Source organism: Ammospiza caudacuta, chromosome 5, assembly GCF_027887145.1.
Source record: "Ammospiza caudacuta isolate bAmmCau1 chromosome 5, bAmmCau1.pri, whole genome shotgun sequence".
In the NCBI taxonomy this organism is placed as follows: domain Eukaryota; kingdom Metazoa; phylum Chordata; class Aves; order Passeriformes; family Passerellidae; genus Ammospiza; species Ammospiza caudacuta.
In genome coordinates this window covers 39,425,976-39,449,919 of record NC_080597.1, presented here as the reverse complement: position 1 = coordinate 39,449,919, position 23,944 = coordinate 39,425,976, and the positions used below count along the sequence as shown (strand labels likewise).

Sequence of the window (23,944 nt, the reverse complement as noted above, 5' to 3'; positions counted from 1 at the left end):
GGAGAACATTTAGAGAGAGAAATTGGAAAATATGAATCAAGCTCTACTGCAAACTGTTAGTCTGTCAGTACTTGAAAACAGTTTTGCAATATTCACTTTTTTTTTGGGGGGGGGGGGGGGGAGAAATTTAAAAAAAACACTTATACCTGATGAGTAAACACATTTTTAAGTGGTAAAAGACATGACAATAAAATTTTACTATCATTTGAAGGAAAAAAAGAACACCACGAATGAAAAGTAGATTGATGAATATAATCTCACAGTATTAGTGCCAAACAAATGTTCACAATGGCAGTTGAATCGATGGATCCTGAGCAGTTTGGTATCCTGCCCATCTTAGACTATCATATATAGCTTGATTTTTGAAGTTTTAATGATTTAAAGGAGTTGCACTAAATTTAAGCAGTCATGCATTCACAGTTTACAGCAAAACTCTATTTTACAATTTACATTCTACTTTATAAAAGATCTGCTACAACCACTTTTTATTTCTCCTTAGGGTATGATTTCCATGGCCATATACTTGAAGGCTGGAATCTAGGCAAAGTCCTGTATTCACTGGCATAAATGCAGCCGCATCAACATGCTGGGTGGGCTTACTGAGATGTTGGGGGGGATCATGACAAGATCATTGTAATTCATATGTAAAGAAGTACATATTGTACTTCTATACAATAACCAGTAATAAAAACAGCGCAGTCATTTAAATGTGGCCTCAGCAGCTTATAAAAATAATGAAAGGTGCTCCTGTTTGTCTGTGCTTATTTCAGTTTCTCAAGATGTTAACTAAAGGCAAATTATTCCTAATTTCACTGTGAAGACTATCTTAACTGGTTAGAAAGGATGAACCTTTAAACTGCTAATTCTGATCATAGAGCAGAAGCACGTGCACCTTTCAACAAGAATTAGCCAAAACAGCTTGAGATCTTCTACCACGTGAACTATTAGCACAAGTTTATATTTGCATTATAACTACAGTTTTTAATGTGGCCTTCTACTTTCAGGTAGCTGTTAGGTGGTAGTTAGACCTACTATGACCACAAAAAGTCACTTTGCAGGAAACCGTTGCAGTTGGAAGGTTACATCTAAAATCAAATCTGCAACAGCTGATAGCTGAAGTCAGGTGCCTAAACAATAATGGCTGAGTTCTCTGAGATGCTAAGCACATACAACTGAAACGAAATCCAGAGCTTTCAATCCCCCTATCTCCGAAAGCATAATGCTTACTAGCTTACTTAGAAACAGGCAAATCTTTCCTAGCTTGCAGAAACAACTCCATATGAAAAAAAGCTGATAGGTCTCTATGCCTCCTTTTTGCTTATTCTTCTCCAGTGGATTTGAACGTACTAGAGAGTGCTCTCTAGTGCATAACCCCAGCAAAAAATCTAACACATAAATTGGAAATAGAACAGAATCTATCCGTAAAACACACTACGAAGAGAAGAATGAGAGCTCAGCACTGGCTGAAAGAAAAGGTTTGGATCCTTTTGATGGCTATGTGAACTCGTGAACATATTTATGTCTACTGGGAGCAGGATCAGCAAGCCACACAGGCCATTGCATGAAAAGTCAAAAAAATAGAGCTTAGGAAGCATTCAGGTTATGTCGAGGGGGTGCAGAGCTGCCTACAGCTTTCTTCTATCACACCCAAATCAGCATAATATAGTGACAACTCCTCAATATACCAACACAAACTGATTTTAAGAGTTAAATCTCTATCCAAAGGCACCATCATCATCTCCAGAGATCAAATAAAAGTCTGAAATGCAATCCATCAAGTCACTAATTTTGCACCTCTGAAATGCCAACAAACTCTTTCAATTATTAATCTCCATGTCAAAGATTGAATGGATCATTTAACACAGAGCTAAGCATAAAGTTGGCCTTTAAATTAATTTAGACAATCAGAGAATTTAGTTCTGAACACAACCATGCTGTTTTGACAACACATGCATTATATAAAGCTCCACGGACAGTAAACAGCAGTTTATCATCACTTTTCTTACCCTGGCTTCTAAAGTCACTTTAGAGACCAGAACTTTGTATCTTGACAAGGATTACATAAAAATCCTACCACTTTGTTGACAGCCTCCATATCACATAGGTTTTCCACTAAAATGCGACATGCTTCTTCTTTACCCCAGTGAGCAGCAGCATGAAGTGGTGTCCAGCCATCATAATCTTTAATATTTACATCGTAGTGAGCCTGTATTAAAAGCCTGAAGAAATTAAAAGAAATAGATCTTGACACTGCTGACAGGGATAAATAAATTTTCATAAAAATTGTAAAACTGCTCTACGGTAATATATTTCTCTTTTTTTTCCTCATAGATATTTTCATTGGGCTACTGACAATTGATTAATTTGACTTCTCACAGAAACATCTGCCTTTTCATTGTTTAGCAGGTGTGTATACATATTTTAAGGAAAATTCAAGAAAAACAGCCTTTTCCGTTTTCTACTCTATTCACTTCCTCTCCAAAGACCATTGTCTCTACAGTTAGATATTCTTTGTACCTGTGGTAATAGGCAAAAGGCTATTTTTAAGGAAAAGAGTTGTAAAATGTAAAAAATTGTTAGATACAGTGTTCTTATTAGTAAACTATTAAAACCTCCTTCCATTCCAAAAATAGCTGTTTGAAACTTTCACTTCCTGTCATTAACTTTTTGCAAAAATCTAGCGTTTACATGCGTCAACTGTTCTCTGAGAGGGAGCAGAGTTCCTCAAAGAGAGGACCTGCTGTTCTGCCTGCATTCAGGACTCACATTCATCATGGTTCTCAGGTAAGCATCAAAGTGACAGAGGACACTTAACCCAACAAGTATTTTTATGTAAAGAGCTGTCTGAACCACTGTTCATAATTGTTAGAAATCACGTAAGAACAGAATTTTTTTCCAAAAAAATTCTCTCGAGTTTCTCAAGAGCCAATATACTTATAGTGATATCCTCCAATGAATCAACTTCCACACATGCTGAGCTGCAAATCCTGCAGTCTTGCATCCAATACAGAGCACACATTTTTGATAATTACAGCAATCACAAAAACTGCCTGCACATAGGTTTTGCCTCTCCTAGGAGAAATATACAGACTGGACTGCAAAAAAACACAGTAACTTAGGGTGCTAAAAAATATCCAAACAGTTATAGATACAACTCCCTTACAGACACCTGCCACTCTAAAACAAAAATTCCTTTTTTTCAACAGAATAATTTGTCTTCATCGTGTTGAAGCATCAGGGTTTTTTGAACAGAACTCCCATTCAAGATATGCTCTGCAGACCTTAAATGCATCAATACTCACAGTCAGGATGCGTGCTCATTTTCACTTATGTTACAGTTTGTAAAAACTTCTAGCACTGCTAAAGCAGTCAATTAAATTTACAATCACATTAAAGCAATGTATTACTAATTATGCTTTACTACCAAAAAAGTAAAGCTTTGATGAAAAAGAAATTAAATATGTTACGATATACTCATATTAGATTAATGAAAAGCAGTGAATTAGGGAACATCTGGAGGCTAAAGCTTTCCAGGGAAGACTTCAAGAGTCATTGAATTGAATTTTAAAAACATCATCAAAACGCAAAGTTAAATTATCTGGTTTTTAAGTGAAAAAACTTTTAGCCTGAATTACAAACTCTGCTTTATGTATGGAAACAAATATGGTGTCCTAAAAATATGCACCAACCAGGATGGTAACTGGCATTAGAAAAAGCTCTTAAGCTTTTTTACATAGCTGTCTTTAGAGACAGGGAAGTTTTTAATCAACTTTCTTCGCTTACAAGTAAGTATTTAAGTTCAACATGTATACTATATTCATATTTTGAATGACTTAGAATAGAAAGCTAGCCACATCATGATTTATGAGTGCTTGAAAACATCAAATCAAGCATTGAGCACAGATTGTTCTAGAGACTGGGATTTTCAAGATACACTCCCGAAATGTTAGAAGTGCCCAATTCCAAGCAGCATTACATCAAGACAATAAAATATAAAAAGCTAAACCACACTTACTTTAAGACTTCTGTATAGCCCTTAGCAGCAGCTACATGAAGTGCTGTACCACCAGATTTTGCATGCCTGACATCACTTATATGGCCACTGTTGAGCCACTGTCTTGCATCTCTGAGCATTATTCGTTCTTCTTCTTTGCGAGCTGATTCTATATCAACCCCTAATTCAGACAGGGAGGGGGAGAGGGGAAGAGAAGACACAAAATATTTTAGTTCAAATAATTTGTTTCAATTATATAACAAATTTTATGCTGCATTTATATGATACATTAAAAAGCCCCTAAACCTGAATAATGTTCAGAGTTAGATATGTGTATTTTTTGGAAGATGAATTCCAAGGCTATGGAAACATTCAACACTGTGGGACAGCTTGCATAATGCCTTTTTTAACAAAAGGAAGGGCTGGGTGGAAAAAGTATTAGAAATAAATAATAATAAAACCAATCTAGTCAAACTCTTCAAACTCATTCTTCTAAGAATGTCTACCATCACACTAATAACTACTGAAGAGACCTGATAAAAAAGAGAAAAATTATATTTTAATTTTCTAAGCACCAGCTACCAAGTCTGTGTAGCTGTACACAGTAGAAAACTGCTGAAGTTGTTTTACAAACAGATCTCTATGGTAAGAGAAACAACCTTGCTTCTCTTAACAGTGGTGACAAAATGGAGCTATACCTTCTATACTTTCTAAAGCATGAATCACAAACCTTTGACACAAATAGACAACACTTTGGATATTACACTTTCATAGCTCTACTAAAAAAACATCCAAAACACTGAAAACTTTTTACAGTATGTCTCACAAAAAAAAAATTAAATTATACACCGATGGAAAGGGAGAAACACAGTCTATCATCATAATACCTGCAAGTATATGCATCAGGTTAAACAAATGGAAATAAATTCCAGACCCTGGAAGGGTAATACAAACACATTATTTGCAAGCATTTTTGTAAGTACTACTTAAAAACATAGCAGGAAAGAGATCTTGAACTATGCAGGAGCATAATTCTAGCAATGATGGCTGAAAGGTGACAACTCATAAGGAAAAGCAATTTAGAAACTCTGATCATCAAGAGCACAAACTGTATCTGGGTTGACCTCTATCAGAAAATCAGTGGCCCAACCTTCAACAAAATGTTTTCATGTGTATGATCTCTCTAATCTTACACACTGGTATGCAGGGACTTAAGAGATATATACTGTAAAACTTAATGCTAAAGACAATCAAAAGATAAAACTTCACTAAGTACCATAAAGTAATTGAAGCAAGTTAAACAGTCAGTGTTCTGAGGACTTGACCAAACCCCTAGACTCATTCAACAAATTGCCCAGCAAAACCATTTTAATCTTGACAATTTAGGTAAAAAATTAATAGAAGTACATTTTATCAGAAACTGACAAAAAACCATAATCTGGATGTTGAGTCTCCAAGATGCAGGAAAACATACAAGGCTGTTGAAGGACTCAGCAGAGGAAAAAGCTAGAAAACTTTCCAAGTATGACAAATATGAAGAGTGAAGACCAGGAACTCTGAATCTATAATTCATTGATAGTCACACATTGTCATTCCTCAGGAAGCTCCTACATATTGATAGATGAACTACTAACTTCATGGGCATGAGCATCTGCTTTCCTTTCAGAATGACACAGCAGTGACGACCAGATTCTGGCAAAATACTCTAGAATACAGTCATTTACATGTCAGTGTTGCCTGCAAAATACTACTAGATAATAAATAGTGTATGCTCCATCATCTCTTAGTCACATTTATGTCCATTCCCTTTTTTGTATGCTCAAAGTCCAACTGTGAATCCTTATCAGCATGAGTAACCTTCTCCACCTGAAGAATCTGAACAAACTCGTATCAGTGTAAAACTGTTATTTACATAGCTGTTCGTGCTGAGGAGCTTTGGTATAAAGGAAGAGCAGAGTAAAAACTCATTCCAGATCCTGATCTTGTGAGCTTCTAAGGGGTCACATCTAAGTTTACTTTCCAGACAGCCCTAACAACCCAGATTATTATGTCAAAACAGCAATGCTTTGCAGATAAAGTAACTAATACTCAATACAGACTTCCATTAATATCAAAAACTACTGCATTTCTGAAGCCCAAACAAAACATAATGGTTACAAAGGAGTAATGGCTGTATCAATACATTATTTTACAAGACAGTTAATTTCTGGTCATATTTCAACAGAAGAAAGTACCAGAATCTTGTCAATCTAAATAAAACATTCCACATTAATAACTGGAGTGAAAATGGGAATTAAACTTTGTGGCACAGAAAAAAGTTGTGTTCTGAGATAAATACAATTCCCATTATTAACAACAGAAAATGGAATGTAAACAGCCTTTATTATACCTTGTATGGGCTTTTCTCGTTCCTTTTGTTTTCCAGACCAGGGGAAAAGAAAATGCTCATCATCTGTTTCCAACCCTTTCTCCCGACGGCCCATAGATGGCAATGTGCTGCCTCCCAGCTCAGCCTCAGCCACAGCACTCTCTCACACCACCAGTGCACTTAACCTCTCTGGCAGCCTAACAACTTATAGCATTAATAATTTATTGCTAAATGCTTCCACTTTTTCCTGATCAACAAGTTTTACTCAACAGCCCAAATCAGGTTTGAAAACAGTGTGCCATTCAGTGAGCATTTAATGAAAATTCAGCATAAATGTAACTGCTGAATCATTGTTTCAGGACGACTCAGCCATATAAAGGCATGTTTTATAGATACTGCAGGGAAGATCAACCCACTTTTTACTTCATGAAGTGAATGTTTATATACAAATGTAATAGTTCGCATTTTATCCATATAAACAAATCTGAGTTAAGCAATACATCTGGGACAGTCTTTTTACATCACCTATAATTAAGAATGAGGAACATGTTTTTCTCCTTGGGACAGGAGTGACCATTCTGATAGTTACTGAATAAATAGCTACTACACTGCACCCCTGATTCACCTCACATCACCTCTCCCCACTAACTCACCTCGTGAGAATGTTTCCTATAATTCAAAATAACTGCTTAAGCAGTTAAAATAATTTTAAGAGGCCATCTGACGATCAATAGCTAAAAAAGTCACTTCAAATCATTATACGTAACCCCACTCGAGCCCTGAGGAGAGACAACATTTAAAACTGGCCAGGGCTGGCCAGGACTAAAACCACATCTCTTCCAAGTCTGCTGATTTTCACCAGTGCAAATGAAAACTTTACTGGTAAAAGACAACTTCCACAACTCTGTGTTGAAACACTGCAGAGTAGAAACATGACAGGTCACAATGAGAAATTTAATAATATTTTTGATGAAGGTAAATGATTTTGAGAATTGGAGTGGCCCCTTATATATACATGGGACTGACCAATGCAAAAGGTATTAGTCATATGGAGGACCAACAAAAGTCCTTGATAAAAGAGCTTTTATAACACACAAAATAGTTTAACCATATGGAGTGCAAACAGAACAGTTGTTCAGCACTACTCTGGAATAATTTCCATTAAACACCTGATTTTGTTATCTGTGAAGTGTTTGTAACTGGGTCAAAAAAATCTTTACACCTTACTTGAGCATGTAATTTCCCTTCTCAGAATTTACAAAACTAAGGAAGGTTTTAAGCTTAAAAATAATTAAGCTAATAATTCTCCACTGAAGATTAGGGCAGAAAAACATTTTCCTAATTATCAGAGTGGTAGAGCTTCAGTTACAGGACAGCTATTTCCTTAGTTCACAATTCCTGCACAGTCCATTATGTCAAGTCATTCTATTTGCTCAGCAGGACACAAGAAGACCCAGGCACAGAAAAGGCACCTGACCCTTGGTGCAATTTAGAGCTGTAGCCAGTGGGGATCTGAATGACTAAAGAAAAACAGCCACTGCATAATAATACTAGAAAATCTTTATTCTTTAATGGCCAACACTCATAACAATAGAACCTGTATAACAAGAAGATTATTTTGTATAACTGACCATCTCCTCTCTAGTCAGATCAGACCTTGGAGCCTGAATACTAAAATAGGATGAGGAAACATTGAAGATCCTTCCTTTTATTAAGCCTGTAATGTAACACAGAACTGAACTGCATTGTATTCTGTGATTTATTTTTGTGCATTTAGTGTCTCTAGAGGCTTCCACCTTTTGTCCTGTAATAAGACATGTCCTTAAAATACAGCTTGATAGCTGCTAAAAAATGGGCCCAAGTACAAATTGATGATTAACAGAATGCTGAGTAGCTGGGTAGTCTGTTTTGACACTTCTTATAAAGACAAAAGGCCTGCAAAAGCAGCAAAAAAGGAGACATAACCAATGATTCTTCTTGGATTTCTAACAGGAATAAACATCAAATATCATCACTTAAATCTGAAATCACAGTGAACCTGACTGATCTTTCCAAGCAATTTTTTGCCACCAAACTCTGCTAATCTGTAGGAAGCCAAATTTACAGCATTAACACACAACACAAAAATGAAGCTACCATGAACACAGGAATGAATACATGAAAGGGTTGCAAGGCAAAAATGTTATGGAAAGTGCCTATTTAATTTTCACACTGCATATTTTATCTACACAGAGATAGGATATTTTGTCACCCAGGCTTGTTTATTTTCAAAATAAATAGGCTAGTCTTCCATCACCCTTAACACTGAGCCAGGGCTGATTATTCCGCAGACCCCACTGTTAACTTGCATTATCAAAACTGTGGCAATGTTTTATTTAATATGAAGGAGTGCATCATATGGAATTATCTCACTGCTAGAGGGATAATTATACTCAGCTACACATAGCTGAATAGCCAAAGATGAAACTGTCACAATGCCTCACTATTAATTGCCCATTAAGAGAAACAATTAGGTTCCTATTTTATAGCTATTAACTTCTCTAGCCACAACAAACACAATTATGCACTTTTTAAGTGATTCTGATAATGACCAAATAATCCTTTTTTAATGTAACATTAATACACAAATTTATGTAATATCTATATGCAAGCTAGGATGCCATCAAAGGTGCATAATTAAAATATCAGTACTGAGACAACAGTCTCAAGATTTAGTAAGATATCCACTGTAAGTTCACATCCAGATTCATACCCTTCCTAGTCCACTCTCACCCACAATCATGAAATAATTCCTTTGATTTAATCTCTGCACATAAAAGCCCTCAGTTCTTATTTCTTCACACACAAGTTTAGAAGGAGGGATAATGCCTTCCTCCCTGCTTCTGTGAAACAAGCAAGCAAACCAGCTGCCATAAAAATGCAAAAGTAAAGTAGGTTGTCCATACTAAGTGAAGTTTAGTATTTTAAAACAACCTACATTATTCCTTTAGAAGCTAATAGCTATGGTGTGGGAACACATACCTTCTTCTCAGATTTATAAAGACAGTACCTTACACAGTTTACAGTAAGCTTCAACTGTGAAATATGTAAACCTCACTGAGATTTTCAGTACTGTGGCATTATGCTGATTTTACAATTGGGATGTTCAAAATAATTAAACTTGCAAAAGAATAAAAATTAGTGTTGTTGTAATTTGTAATGTTGAATATCCACATTATAAAAATGTATGTAAAATCCTATATAACAAAATATCTCTTTAAAAAATGCAGTAACATATAAAAGAGATTTTGGAGGAGCTCATTCCCCAAACAATTCCAATTTGACAAAGAGCTACCGCAGTCATTTAGTATCACACATCAGTAAAGCCAAGCATTTCAAGAACAACCTTAAAAAATCTAGGCTGAGGTGAATTCTAGAAACAACTCTCAAGCAATACTGATAGTATTGTTAGAAAAAGAGAACAACCAATTAAAATAGAGAAATGGTAATACTGACAAAAAATACAACTGTCTAATCTGATGTTCGTTGTGTGTTAACTGTAAAAACGGCTAATCAAATTTCTGTTAACACTACCGATTAACGGAATCAAAGCCTTTGCAAATCCACTCTACTTCTGCGTGTCTCTAATCTTAGTAGGTATCTCTCATTTCCCTGCAGATCATGTCTTCCAGTTTCTTTTCACCATTTGCTTTGGGCTTTAAATGGGTTTAAGCATATAAATTAAAACTGGGCAAAGCCTGAGAGACAATTAGCAGTTTACTGTTAAATTAGGTAAATCTGTTTTAAGAGACAGACACCTAAACACCATACATTCTATAGTGACCAACTCTCTTTAGAAAATAAATTGACTTCAACAGTCACAATTTAGCCCAAGTTTTCAAAAATACATTTAGTGTCCATAAATACAACCACCCTTCTGTATTCAAAATTACCTTGTCTATTTACTTCATTCTGAAGCAGCTCTTCCATTGCCTCTTCTTCAGCAATATCTAATGGAGTGTCTCCTTCACTATTTACAGCTCCTACATGTGCTCCTTGACTAATTAAATATCTGCCAACAGACAAAGAAAAAAAGCCCGTAAATAACACAGCAAAACTGATGAAAAAAAAACCAAAAAAACAACATAACAGCCACTAGGCTATCATATGCACACATACAATTAATAGAAACATTTACATTGGGTGTAAATACAAACCCTTTAGACTGTCTCCAGCCTATGAATACTGGCATGTCTCTTCATCCTAATACCCATTAATATAAAGAGCCTTCTGGTGTTAGTTTGCCACAAAGACTCCTGACACCCTTCATACATACCTGAAGAACTGAAAGAAGAAAATGGCTAGATAATGACCAAAAGTGATGACAAGTTGAACAGGGATGGAACCACCAATTCCTGTGACCTCCTCTAATTAAACCACTTTTCCTGTAACTCAGTGGCACATACAATTTGCCGAAATGATGATCCCTGATCCCTCCGGCAGATTCTTAAAGTCAATAAAAACAGAACTACATCTCCTTCTAAATATTCAATAAGGTCAGCTTTTGGTGGGGAAGGAGGAAAGGGGGAGAAAGAAAACAGTACTTTACGCATTTCAATCCCATTATGTTTTCTTATTTAATATGTTACTGTCTCAGGAGTCAAGAACCCAAAATTCCAATTATGTCACAGTATCAAATCCAACAATAGGTCAATATAATACAAAAGTATTGTATTATTCAACTGTGTTAAACCATAAGCCTACCAAGTTATTGAAAAGCTACAGTTAATGAACAATTAAAATTGATCAATAATCTTGCAGCTTCTGACCATAATATTTCTATTAACCTAAAAAATTCGATACTTTGAGCCATGACAGGTGTTAAGACAAGAAAAAGCTGCAAATCCACCTGTCTTGCACAGCTTAATTCATATATTCCACATATTTGAGAAGAAAAAAATTCAGAATATACCAAAGAATCAATCATCTGTCATAAAAGGTGTACAAAATAGAGTGCTTTCCTACCTTCACTATTACATAATGCCAAATTATGCAGGAGACAATCACAAAATTAATCCAACACTAATACAAATGCTTTGAAGTACTTTATTGCTGCCTTAACTTCTGCCAATTAATTATCATCCTAGATAGCTGGAATCTCTTATCTTTAATCAATAACTCAGAATCTAATACTCTCATATATTTGTATTTTTTAATGTATGACTTAACTAGCACTTGTTACTAAATCTCTGTAATTACGTCAAGAAGTGCTAAGAACCAGTAGATCACAAAATGAAAACGAATTCCCAGAAAGGCAACTATTATCTCCTGACATATCCATCATCAGTTGCTAACAACAACTTTGATGCTGGTAAACCATGCTGTTTTTATACTGTTCTTCTTGAAAGAGTGCTGTGCTCTAACTCTGACCTCCCTCCTTTTAAGAGATTGAACTTCTGCAGGAATGAAACAATAATACAGAGGAACGATGTTTCTCAACAATACTAGCTGTATTAACAGTGAAACAGCCTCCCAGGTCACAGATCAGGTAATCGCTATGCAAGGGGTTGCTAAACTGGCAAAAACAGCACTGGGGAAATCAACTCTCTTACAAAGTCAAAATAAAGTTAACCACTTACAAAAATACCTTTCTTTAAAAATCCAAGTGAATATTAATGTTCTTTCAATGTTTACGTTCTATTATAGACAGGAAAAGACCATTTTTACGTATTTCCACAGAATACCTCTAGCAGAAAATTAAACCACTTCTCTAAAGAAAATACTTACCTCATTGAAGCAGTTGTATTTGATCACTGGGTCAATGTAGATATGACAAAAGAAGGAATGCATAAAAAAATGAAGGGAATGAATAAAAGGCTAGTATAGCATTTAAAGCTATTATTTTTATAGATGGACAACTTCACCATCAATTGATCCTTTAAAGCAGACTTCAAAATGAAGCTGCTTACAGATCAAAATCAGATCAGCAATGCTAGGGGATTAGTAGGGTTGGAGAAGTACAGTTATCTGATTTTCCTTTTGCAGGTGCTTACAGGGCTTTGGTTTTCTTGGGTCAGCAAAGCAAGCATAGGTGAACTTGCTCCGAGTTCACAGGATTTAAAGGAATGGAAGAAACACAACAAAGGTGAAAGGCAGCACACTTCTTGCCACAGAAGTGAGAACAGAACACACTTTTTCCAGCCTTCCTTCAGCCACCCCAACTAGGCTCCTCCACTGCTATCCCTCTCGAAAAATTAACAGTGATCCTCTCAGGAAAATTAAATGAAAGAACATTATTTACGATAAACCAAGTAACTCAAATTCCAACTATTTTAAAGACCCCTTTTAATGTGTAACCTTTTTTCACCTGATAATGAAATCTACATTTGTTCTGTTTTCCATATCATTCAGATCACCCTCGTCCTGTAAAAGTGTATGATGCATTTGTTTACTTAGAGTACAGCTACTTTCAGCAAGCAATGACAGGGTTCACATGGTACATGAAGTCAACCTGCTACCTACAGAATCAGTAATTTTGTTAGGAACTTAGTGCTACCAGTGGAAAGGAAAGCAATCATTTTCCATGTGGAGATAATTTGACTCTACATTGCATACACAAAGGAAACAGATTTGGTAAACAAGACCAGGTGAATGATGCCCTGACTTCATAGGGCATCACTGAGCAGAAGACAGTACCAGAACAATCCTAAGAATGCAAAGATTTTGCTGTTTACATAAGAAAAATATTTCTCGAATGAACTGTATTTCAAACTAAATGTTAACTAAAACTTATATAGTATGACTTCAAACAAAGGTTTATTTGACATTTTAGTTACCCTGGTGCCATATACTAAAATCTTCACATGCTACCATGTATTATTGTATGTAGGTATGTATGCATATATAACACTTCCATGTTTTGGGAAAAAAACCCAAACAATGTATACAAACAACTGCTTGAATTTTACCTTTTTAAAGTAGATGATACCTTCATCTTAAAATTTCATCTTTCCTATGCAAGCAAACATAATATAACTTCATTTCCTTGATACTTAATTTATACAGCTACATGTATACAGTGAAAAGGAAATTGAAGCTGTGTAATAAAAAGTCCAGACCCATGCATTTTGACACCATGTCTATAAAATGTGCTTTATGTAAACTTGGAAGCAGTGAAAAAGTAAAAACATGTAAGATTTCCGCCATCACCTACTAAACTTTTTTGGTATAGCACTTGAATTTGTGTCTTTTGAAATTTTGAAGTTTTGAGTTCAAAAATGGTAACGTTAAACAGACAACTACAGAAGAAAAATTCCGAAAATTCAGTGATAAACTGTATAATGTATTGGAAAATTTTCATTCTAAATCTAATTAGATGACAGAGAAACAGTAGCTTGATTCATACCGTCCTGTTTTATCGAGTTAAAACTTTCAAGTGTTAACACAAGCTAAAGGTATCACCTTTAGTCTCTTGGGATCTAAATATAGAGAACTGTAAGTATCCCAGGAATACTAGGAAAGATAAAAGCAGCAAAAGAAAAGAAAATAATTTGTCCTGATATTTCCATGACAAGGATTATGCAGTCTGGGTAAGACTAGAAGAAGTAGTTTGCTTTGCAATACCATTGTTTTATGAGGGCAAATATACTTCTAACTGAATTTTTTCTTCTAGGAGTCACTGATGTATACTCCTCAATAGCTACTGAAAACTGAAATTAACTACTTTGAAAAAAAAAAAAGCAGCAAACATTTATTTTTCTAGAATTATTATGAAACCCATATACTCTCACATCCTTTAGTGAAAAATATATTTTTATGTAACAAATAAAGAGCTGGAATCTTAGTATATCTGAAACAATAAAAACCAACCCTGAGGTCACTGTACAAAAGCCAAACAGTCCACACCAAAACCAGTCCCAGGAACTGGAAATAAAAAAAGTTTAACTAGCAATGTGACCTACATTCTGAATTAAAAAAAAAAAATCCCAAACCAATAAAAATCCCTTACAACTGAACATTGTGTGTGTCTGTACATCTGTTAACAAAATGCATATATAGACAAAAAGAGAGGAAAACCTCTCTCTGAAGACACTTTGTATACAAAGTTGAGTCATATCTCTGAATTTAGAACTCAAGAATCTGGAAGATGCTCAAACTTGGCTAGCAGCATACACTGCAGATAGCATTTTCATATTATTTATCTCAGCACCAGAAAGAGGGGCATATGTTTACATTGGAACCTTGGCCCAGTTCACAGTATCTGGAAACAAGTTTGCAAAGGCATTACCGATGTAATTAACTTGAAGTACTGGCTGAACTTGAAGGTCACCAGAAGGGCGGAAGGCACAGGGAAGGGCAGAGCACAAGTGGCCATTACAAACTGCTTACTGAGCTCACTGGAGACTCGCTGCTGCAAACAAGGGGTCCCTTCAGACTGTTCAGAAGACTGACAGCAGATCCTGACTCCTAAAATGTGATGAGAGGGACCTGTCTAAAACAATGTTACATATACATATTAAATAAACATGCTCAGTGTGTCCCTCCCGTGAAACAAGGCCTAATTGCCAGTGAGCGGCCCAACTAACAGCACCACTGCCAAGAACTTTCAACTAATTAGCTAACATTTAAGATTTCAGCTAAGCCCAGCTGGTTTTAAAAAAATCCATACATGTTGGAGTTCAAATTAATTCTATGAGTATCTTAACTGAATGACAAAAAGGGGCCAGAGACTGAAAAAGTATCACTGTATACATGCAGCTGTGTAAACCCTTATTTGAAGAAACAAACAAGCAAAAAAATTAAAAACTGACAATTTTGGAATATGTATTTTAATTTGGTTTTTTTTAAGTGCCTTTAAGAATTGTTTCACTGTTTATTTTTTTTAAATATAAAGTATCAATGCACTTGTAAAAGCACATCTCTGTAAAACATCCCTATAACTGGTAGAAATACATTTACAATAACTCTGGCCAAACAATTAGGCCTCCAAGAGACACCTAACAAATAAAAATATAAAATTTTAACATTACTATTTTCAGTTTTTTTAAAAGTTGAAGTATACTGAAACTGTAAAACCTGATTCTTCTCAGACCTTCTATTACTCTAAATGTCAGGGAATATTTCTTAAAATATTTTCTAACTGTAAAATAGTTCCACTCTGGTCTCCTAACAATGTTCTTATTAACTCAGACATGGTAGAAATGCTAACTCAAGATTACTTGTCATTTCCAAATGTAGTTTTGTTTTGGTCTGGCTTTATCAGTTTGGAGTTTTATTTGGTGTTTAACTTTCAGCAAAAATAACACTTATAGGCCAGGTAAGAAAAGGTATACATACCTGTAGGATAACATATTGAGAGATAGGATTATAACTTCCATGTGATTCTTGAATTATAAGGATGTACTTCTCAAAATAAAATATTTCAGAAAGTCCTGGTATTTTTATTTTTCTGGAATGTCTTAAAATAATACAAACCTGAAGCAAATCCAGTAGCATGAGAGTAACATTATGCTAAATTCTGTTGTGGTACACGGTATAAATATGCCCTGTGTCAGCGGGCAAGCCCCACGGAAAACATGCAGTTGGCTGAACGGGTACGAACAGCCTGGGTACAGCTACCCCTCAATCACTCCCTCATGCACCCTCACAATGTTACACTCACTTTTGAACATGTAATTCAAACCCCAGATAAATGTAATGACAAAAAGCCACAACTTCCCAGTTTTGGAAACCTATGTTGTATTCCCTACAAGCATTTGGTGGAGAGGGTTAAAACGTGTGCAGCGGGGGGCAGGCAACAGCAGGTCTGTGCAGGCGCGGAGCAGCCCGGCCTGCCGGGGCAGGGACCCTCCCACAGCGCCCCCTGCTCTGCCCCACCGGGGCCTCTCCTCACCCGCGGCAGAGAAATCCAACAGGTCACTTCCCTCAAGCCCCCTTCCCCACAGCTAAGCTACTACTGCAGCTCTCTCTTCTGAATCTAGGATTTATAAAAGAACACGAAGGTTCCAAATTCAGCATTGGAACCAAAACTGCAGAAATTCAAGTGGGCCTAGAATCCTTTCTCCTGCATGATTTTAAGACCAAAAGAGATCAAATCAAATGACTTGAAAAACAAAGTCAAACTCGCAGGGATGTCTTATTCAGGCACTCTGCAAAATGCCATTCCACACTGTCACTCACTGCTGTGCCTCAACATTCTGCCTCTGAGCATTTAAAACTGAATAGAGACTGGCACAAGAAAGACAGGCTTCTGTGATGGCAGTTAAATTTAAATCAAATAATGAAAAAACTCATGCACTTCTAAGGTTATGCTGCTTTGCAAAATCCAGAAGACTTTCACTCACATCTTCCTCTTCTGAAAAAAGAGTGCTGCAGCACTTTTTAAAAAGGAATGCTCCCCCCATAAGCATACCATCAGCTAGTAGCAATGCAAAACACAAAGTTAAATCAGACCAATTAGGGTTATTTAGCACAACTAGACAATTATTTACTCTGAAATACATGATGATTTTAAGAGAGCTAATATCAACAAGAGACCCGAGGTAAATTTCTGATTTTTCTCTTGCAGAACACAAACCCCAGGAATTTCTGATAGCTAGAGATGCTTTAAAAAATAACAACAAAAAAATAGATGAGAAACAAATGGCCAAAAGATTTTAAGCAAATAGAAGGGAGACATTTATTTTCAATTTTCATCAGGATAATCCAGACTAAAGCATGTATTTTTTTTCTAAATAATTAGCCAGTTTTCAAAGACAATTTTTATGTCCTTCAATATGCAATAGCTCTTGCAGATAGCATCAAATCCAGCTTCTGATTCTCTCCCATGAAGCTCTTATGAAAAGCATCTTGGACTGACACACATCTTTGCTTCAAAATTGTCAAATACTCCCAAAGCTATCAAAGTAGTCAAACAAACAAACAAACAAAAAAATCTTCCTATGTAAACATCACTTTCTATCACTCCTAAATATTGTACCTATAGAAAAAATACATTTATGATTGGGAAGCCAACATTCCACAACATACCAACACATCCCTGAATTTTGCACATAGCTGGCTGTTCCCAGCCTCCACTGCTACTTGTATGCCCAAGGAAGCACATTAAGTAGAATGTCATCAGTCTTCCTTTTTGGTATGCAGGAGCATAAAAGAAACAGTGTAGATAACAGTATCTGGTTAGTTTTAGTCCTCTTGTGCTGCAAGAAACCTCTGAAAGAAGCCAGCTCTAGAAATATTTGTACGTAGGTGGCCAGCTAAACTTAAAACACAAAGATGGAAAAGGAAAAATTCCTACTTGCAGCATCTGAAAAGCAACTGAGCCTTCACATATGCCTTATCCATATAGAGGGAAAGACATTTGAGAGGTGGCAGAGCAATGTTTAGGTGAAAATAAACAGTGAGCGAAGCAAGTAAAGTCAAAAACACGAAGAAAGCCATATAGGGAAACATATGGCCTATTCCAAAAAAAGAACAAACCAAAAACCAACCTACCACAAAAAAACCTGCAAATGAAGCAGCACCCAAGAAAAAACTGAAGTGGATCCTGACATTGCCAGGAGGAATAAAGGGCAAAAATTTCAGCAGGAATGACATGAAGGAAAACAAGAAGTATTTTTAAAGTGCATATCAAATGTTATTTTCATGATGCACTGCATGAACGAGCATTCATTTTGAAGCTTGCAGCATATTGTGCAAAAGTGAAGGCTGAGTATGAAAAATGCCTCACTGCAGCTGCAGAGGTCATACTGTAACTGCAGCTGAAAACACCGTGCTTGGAATGCTTTCCTATAGCAAGTCTCCAAGCATTTGTGGTGATTTACCTAACCATCATCAAGGTGAACAACTGGGATTGAGTTCCAGGGGTTGAGAAGAAGAGGTAACAGCAGCATGGAGGCAGAAGAGGAGGAGGGAGAAAGAAGACCATGCTGCTTCCCAGTTTCCTCAGCTAAGAAGAGGTGATCCCACCAGGAGCTCACCATCCCTCCAGCCTTACTGCCAAAAGCAGCATTGCTATATTTGGGTATGGCAGCATCAAAAATAATGATTTTATCTGTTGACTTCTATTTCAGCAGAAGTTATGAGTATGGACTTAACAGGCTTGTTTTGCTCCAACAGCCACATGATTGCATTTATATCAGAAAAATTTAAACCAAGATAAATTAATTTCCTGTGTTAAAAAAGATCAGTATATACATAACTACTACATCACAGAACTTATCTTACTTGTAATTATATTACATAACAATATAGTAAGCAGACCTCTCTGTAAAGCAACGCTACTATCACAGTTGCAGTTTCTAGCATCACTCAGTAGTACTGAACTTAGTCTGACCCCCATTTAGATACCAGCAATCTGCACTTCATGGCAATTGTTTACATGTTCAGTCTGCTTTGAATTTCCTTGAAATCAATCTTTTTCCAAAATAAAATCCTACTCTTAATTCAAATGTCTCAATCATTTGATGAGCAGTATCTTGTCTGTAATAAAGAGGTTTCAAATAATTACTTTTCTATACCTTCTTCTTGTCAAATCCACTGTTTATAGAAAACCCTCATACTTCTGTGTCTTAGCGTCTGAATTGTACCCAAATAACCCACTTTCATCAATGCACAGCAGCCCTTATGGGTCTAGAGACACCATGGCTACATCTACATGCATTTTAGGAGAACTCAAACATCTTTTACCCTGCCTCAGTCAGGGGTAAGACTAGAAAACCACACACAGATTATGGTCATTTGCACTGAAATGACACAGTTTAGGATAGCCAACAAAAGACGTGGCTTTAAGACAGGATAGGTAGGTCATAAATTGTTTTGGTGTCACTAGAAAGTCTACTGTATTGTGACAGAATAGGGTCAAACTTGCAATAGATAAACCACTCAAGTAAAAGCTGCAAGAAAATCAAAACTGAGATGCAGAGAAGTGGCAATCTATACCACAACCTTGTTTTCTCCTAGAACACAATCCTCAAAACCAACTTTGTTGCAAGTTAAATTATTTTTATATCAGATAACTCAATAAATACTATATTCAGTGGTCAACAGCACTAATAATTCCATAGATTCCACAGTGTACAGAGGATCTATCATTGCCTCTGTCATCCAGCAATCTTGAACTGGTTGATGAGGCCCCTCACACGTGACAGTACACCACACTCACCAAGCCTTTGTGCAATTCAGAACTTGGTTGCCCATGAATATAATATATCTAGAGCTGCTCTCCCATGTTCTAGTCCTACCTAGGAAACAGGAGTTTACTGGTGCAACGGGCAGTTCCAATCTATCAGCTGGGAAGGATCTGAGTGCTGTTTCTTGTGAGTCTATACAATCTCTCGCATTTTCCATATCTATCACTCTTCTGTATATGTTCTTTTCCTTATGTACCACCTTCGGCTTCAGAATTAGATGTAAGGCATCTACTTTGAATTGTTCTCAGAATACCAATAAAACCAATGTTTTGTGAGAAATAAGTAAGATCTCTCCTATTTCACTTCTCAATGCATAATAGTTTTTTAGACATCAGCTCCATTTTCAAATTCTTTTTCAGCCAAATACTAAGAGAGCATTACAATGGGCATCAGTTCCTTGACTTTCATTAGATTGAATGAACTGCTAAACTGTATTAAAAAAAGATATTTCCCATTAAATTGTGTTCCTGAGGAAGATATCTCTGAACCTAATTTCTATTACATTTACCCTTAGAAGAACAGGAACACTTACAAAATACTAATACATTAACTAAAAATATTTAGGGTCACAAATAGAGATGCACACAGTAAGCCAATCTGAAGAAAGGCAGCTATAGAGCACACACTTTGTACATACTACAGTGACCAGCTCTCCTTGACTCCCTCACCTGAACAAACATGTATGAAAATCACTTAAGTGCTATAGTTTCCTCTAACCCATCAACCATATTTTACTGTGTATTTCCATCAGCTGGGTTTTATCCACACATCAGATCACAGCTACACAGTAGAAAAGATTACACTCTACCACATAATGACATGATTTCAAAAAGGGAACTTCACCACCAACCTTAACAATCTCATTAGCATTTCATTATTCTTAGGACATACTTACATGCAGCAAAAACATGCTGGAAACAGGACACTACCACAGTACATCTTCATAAAAGAAAATGCCAACTGATAGTACCCCAGTGATCTTCTCCCAGTCTGTCCACTATTTTATCTAACAGAATTTAGCTTTATCATTGTAGATAATTAATGCAAGTTTGGAGAAGAAGGAATTTTTATGTTGCACAGAGCATCACAATTTGACTGGGGGCGGAGAGTAGGGGACACGTTTTTTCCCCAATCTGTTTTTTCACAAAGAAGGCAACAAATGGAAATTAACTGTAACAATCTTCTAAAGCCTGCAGCGACCTTTTCCCAGCTCTCAAAAAAACCACTTGCAGCTTTACCAATATCAACTTGTAAGAGTCAGTCATTCTTCTAGAAGAGATGTTTTTCCTTGGCTGGGAATATATCTTCTTTCCCTGTTTTTATTTTATCACATATGTTTTATCCTTCTGAAGTCCTCTTCTCATTTTCTTGAGTGGGCTGTATGATGTTTCATCTTTGCTTCCTTTTACTTTTAATTCTACACCTCCAGTCAGCATTTCCTACTATTTAAATAAACACTTTGGATCCTGACAAAAACATCCTTTCACCTTATAGCCTCTCTGTAAGATCAAACCTCATACCAGTTTGCATCATCAGTTTGCATGTGGTTTACCTCAGACCACAAGCTTCACCTTGTTGTTCAAAAATCCAAATTTCCAATTATTCTCCAAAGATCCATATCTGAATGTATCACTAGTAATATCACTTCCTACTCAATTAAAACCATAACTTGTAACCAAGCTGAAGGAGATAGGAGCCATCCCTGACATTTTTATTAGTGTGCTTTGCCTAAGTAATGTTTTGCTCTTTAGGATTAAAATAGGTTACAGCAAAAGAGCTTAGATTAAAAACTCACTAATAAGTAAGAAATAGCTTCAGATGATCAAGTTATTAAGACTTTGGGAGAAGATGGATTAAAAACAACTGCTTTGAAACATACTTTCTGGCACTAACACCCTCAGATATCATGAAAGAACATTGTACAGTACCAACTGGTTCAGGCTCATGAGCTGGGAGATGAACCATGGGACTCCACCACTGAACAGGCAGCTCTACTCAGCCGGGCTTCCAATCAGAAGTAGAAGATATGTCTGAAAAGCAGCTTAGACTTTTTTTTTTTAACCTGCATATCTATGCCAAGTGCTGCTGGCAAGCCAGGTCAGCTCAGTGATCCAGAAGAGAATAAAGCCTCCAAAGCCCCTGAAGGCTATTCTTATGCATATAGCTCCCACATTGGTGTGTGATCATTAGATAACACGAGGGAAGGTGGAGGAGGCAAAACCAAGGGAGGAAGTGAGTATCTGCCTGTTTCTGCAATAGTCTCAAGTTAGATCAGTCTAATCATGTTGCCAAACTCACTGAATTCTCTTGACTACCAGGCAGCACCCACAGCAGTCCCCCCAAGGCAATTAGAGCTGTAAGAAAACCACCTATCACTGAACACACAGATATCCAACTACAGGTGTGCAGGACTGTCTCGAAGTCCTCTGTCTATCAGACAAGGATCACTCATTTAGTCTTAATGGACTGTTACCAAAATAGGGAGATCCTGGGACAATGGTTTGCAAAGGCTTCAGCAAACAAGTTTGGCTGGGTTCACTTTCAGGTGTCTGGAGTCTGGAAGAACAGATGGGCGTCAGCAGCAAGCCTGTGGTTACACACAAGCCTGTTAAAGTCTGCTTTAAATATTAGGGGAAGGAAGGGATATATAACATAGGAAACTTTGGGCAGAAAGGAAAAGTCTGTATTTTACAGCAACAGAGTTGGTCAAGCTACTATTCTCTTCCTAAATAAGCTGAGGAGACTCTGAACTTGAGATGTTTTTCTGTTTCTGACTGTAATCATATGCTCCAGCCTTCAAAACCTCTTAAATAAAGAAGGTATATTTTGAAACTGGGCTAAGTCTTAGGATTAGTATGGGTATCAAACTACAGGTATCAAACATGCTTCTCAAACATAAAAGCTACCTAAAAGAGTCAGTGCAAATATCCAGTTAACATCAAGCCCATCTCCAAACATAAGATCTCCAAGGAGAAATAAAGGAGAGCAAATGCAAATACATGCTACTTTTCATATAATACCTTTCCAACTACTGCTATAGACTTCCTCAATCAGATTCCATTTGTATGTATGTATCCTGCCTTAATATTTTTTAACATATCCACCCTCCATAGATTTGTCATCCCTTGAACCCATGAGGAATTTCAGTATCTCCAGCAACATTTGTCAAACTGCTTGTAATACCTACTGCATGAAGGTATGAAAATGCTATTCTTCCTTCAGCAGACATCTCTCTCCCCCTTCAGTTTTTGGGTGGTTTTTTGCAACAAAACTGTAACTGTCACTGTTAATTATGTTAATTTTGAAAAACATTTTTCTTATACTTCTTTGAAGATGCATCTTTCATTCTGGGTAAAATGAAAAAGCATTCGTATTTAAGTAGTAAAACTGCATAGTAGCCTCTGAACAGTTGCAAACAAGGTTCAAAATACATCAACTACAAACTCACAACTAGGCAACCTACAAACCCCACAAGAAAGTAATTTTTAACACAGACTAATTATTGAACAAAAGAGAAATTTCTGATACTTCAGATTTTTCTTTATCTGGTGCAATACATAGCAGAGAAATAAAAAAGTAAGCATTTTAAAATTGTTTCTTAAATGCCACTTTTGCCCTCCCCCATTACTTATTTTGCATTCAAAAAAAGTTGTTTATTCCCTGATACTGAAATAATATACGAACTTTTCAACCACAGAAAAGCTCTATCAGACAAAATAATTCCTTATACACAAGAAAACAATTGTATAAAGGCAAATTCAAGAGTCCTACCCATTAAATAGCATCTTAAAGAATGCACACAAAATTTCTGTTTAAGTCCTGTATTCAAGTTAGTTTCTTTTCACGTAACTACAATTTTACAAAGAATTTCATGTTGACTTCTTAATTTAAACTAATACATTAGTGAAAAAAAAGCTTGCTTGGGTAAAGCTTTCTGTGTACAAAAAAAAAAAAGGAGAACAGAAAAGAGAACATACTATACAAAATCCACCTATTATGGAAATGTTGAAGAATTTTGATTTAAAACATGTTCATATTACAATTGCTTGCAAGGTGATTTACATAATCTTAAACTAGATGAACAGCAATCTAAATAGACAATTCTAAAATTAAAGTATTCAAAGAATTTCTAGTAAGCTGAAACACTCAATATTTACAAATGTCAGAAACAACAGAAGCAGTTGCCTTCCATACCAGAAATTTTACTTTTACAGCAGGACTCCCCCTTTGCAAGCAGCTGACACATTGTTACACACTAAACCATGTTCTTCAATTGAAGTGGCCTTCTGTAAGACAAACATTTCTCAAAGTGGAAGACGCATTTTTTTAGAAGAGACAGGAAACATAGTCAAGAAAAAATGGCAGTTCTGAAGGAGCAGGAAACTGAAATGGCACAGGAGATACTGCTGGGAG

The 23,944-nt window shown here is 36.2% G+C and overlaps 1 protein-coding gene across 4 annotated transcripts in view; it reads right to left on the bottom strand.

Moving 5' to 3' along the window:
• PPP1R12A (protein phosphatase 1 regulatory subunit 12A) overlaps nt 1-23,944 on the bottom strand; it is a 113,034-nt gene that overhangs the window by 39,376 nt on the left and 49,714 nt on the right. For 3 of the 4 annotated variants that reach the window (XM_058804530.1, XM_058804528.1, XM_058804529.1), the window contains exons 3-5: nt 10,295-10,413; nt 4,016-4,175; nt 2,075-2,219 (exon numbers count right to left, since the gene is read on the bottom strand). In XM_058804530.1, coding sequence (XP_058660513.1) covers nt 2,075-2,219; nt 4,016-4,175; nt 10,295-10,413 — 424 coding nt within the window. The remainder of the gene's footprint in view (nt 1-2,074; nt 2,220-4,015; nt 4,176-10,294; nt 10,414-23,944) is intronic. The other variant, XM_058804527.1, reaches the window with a different exon arrangement.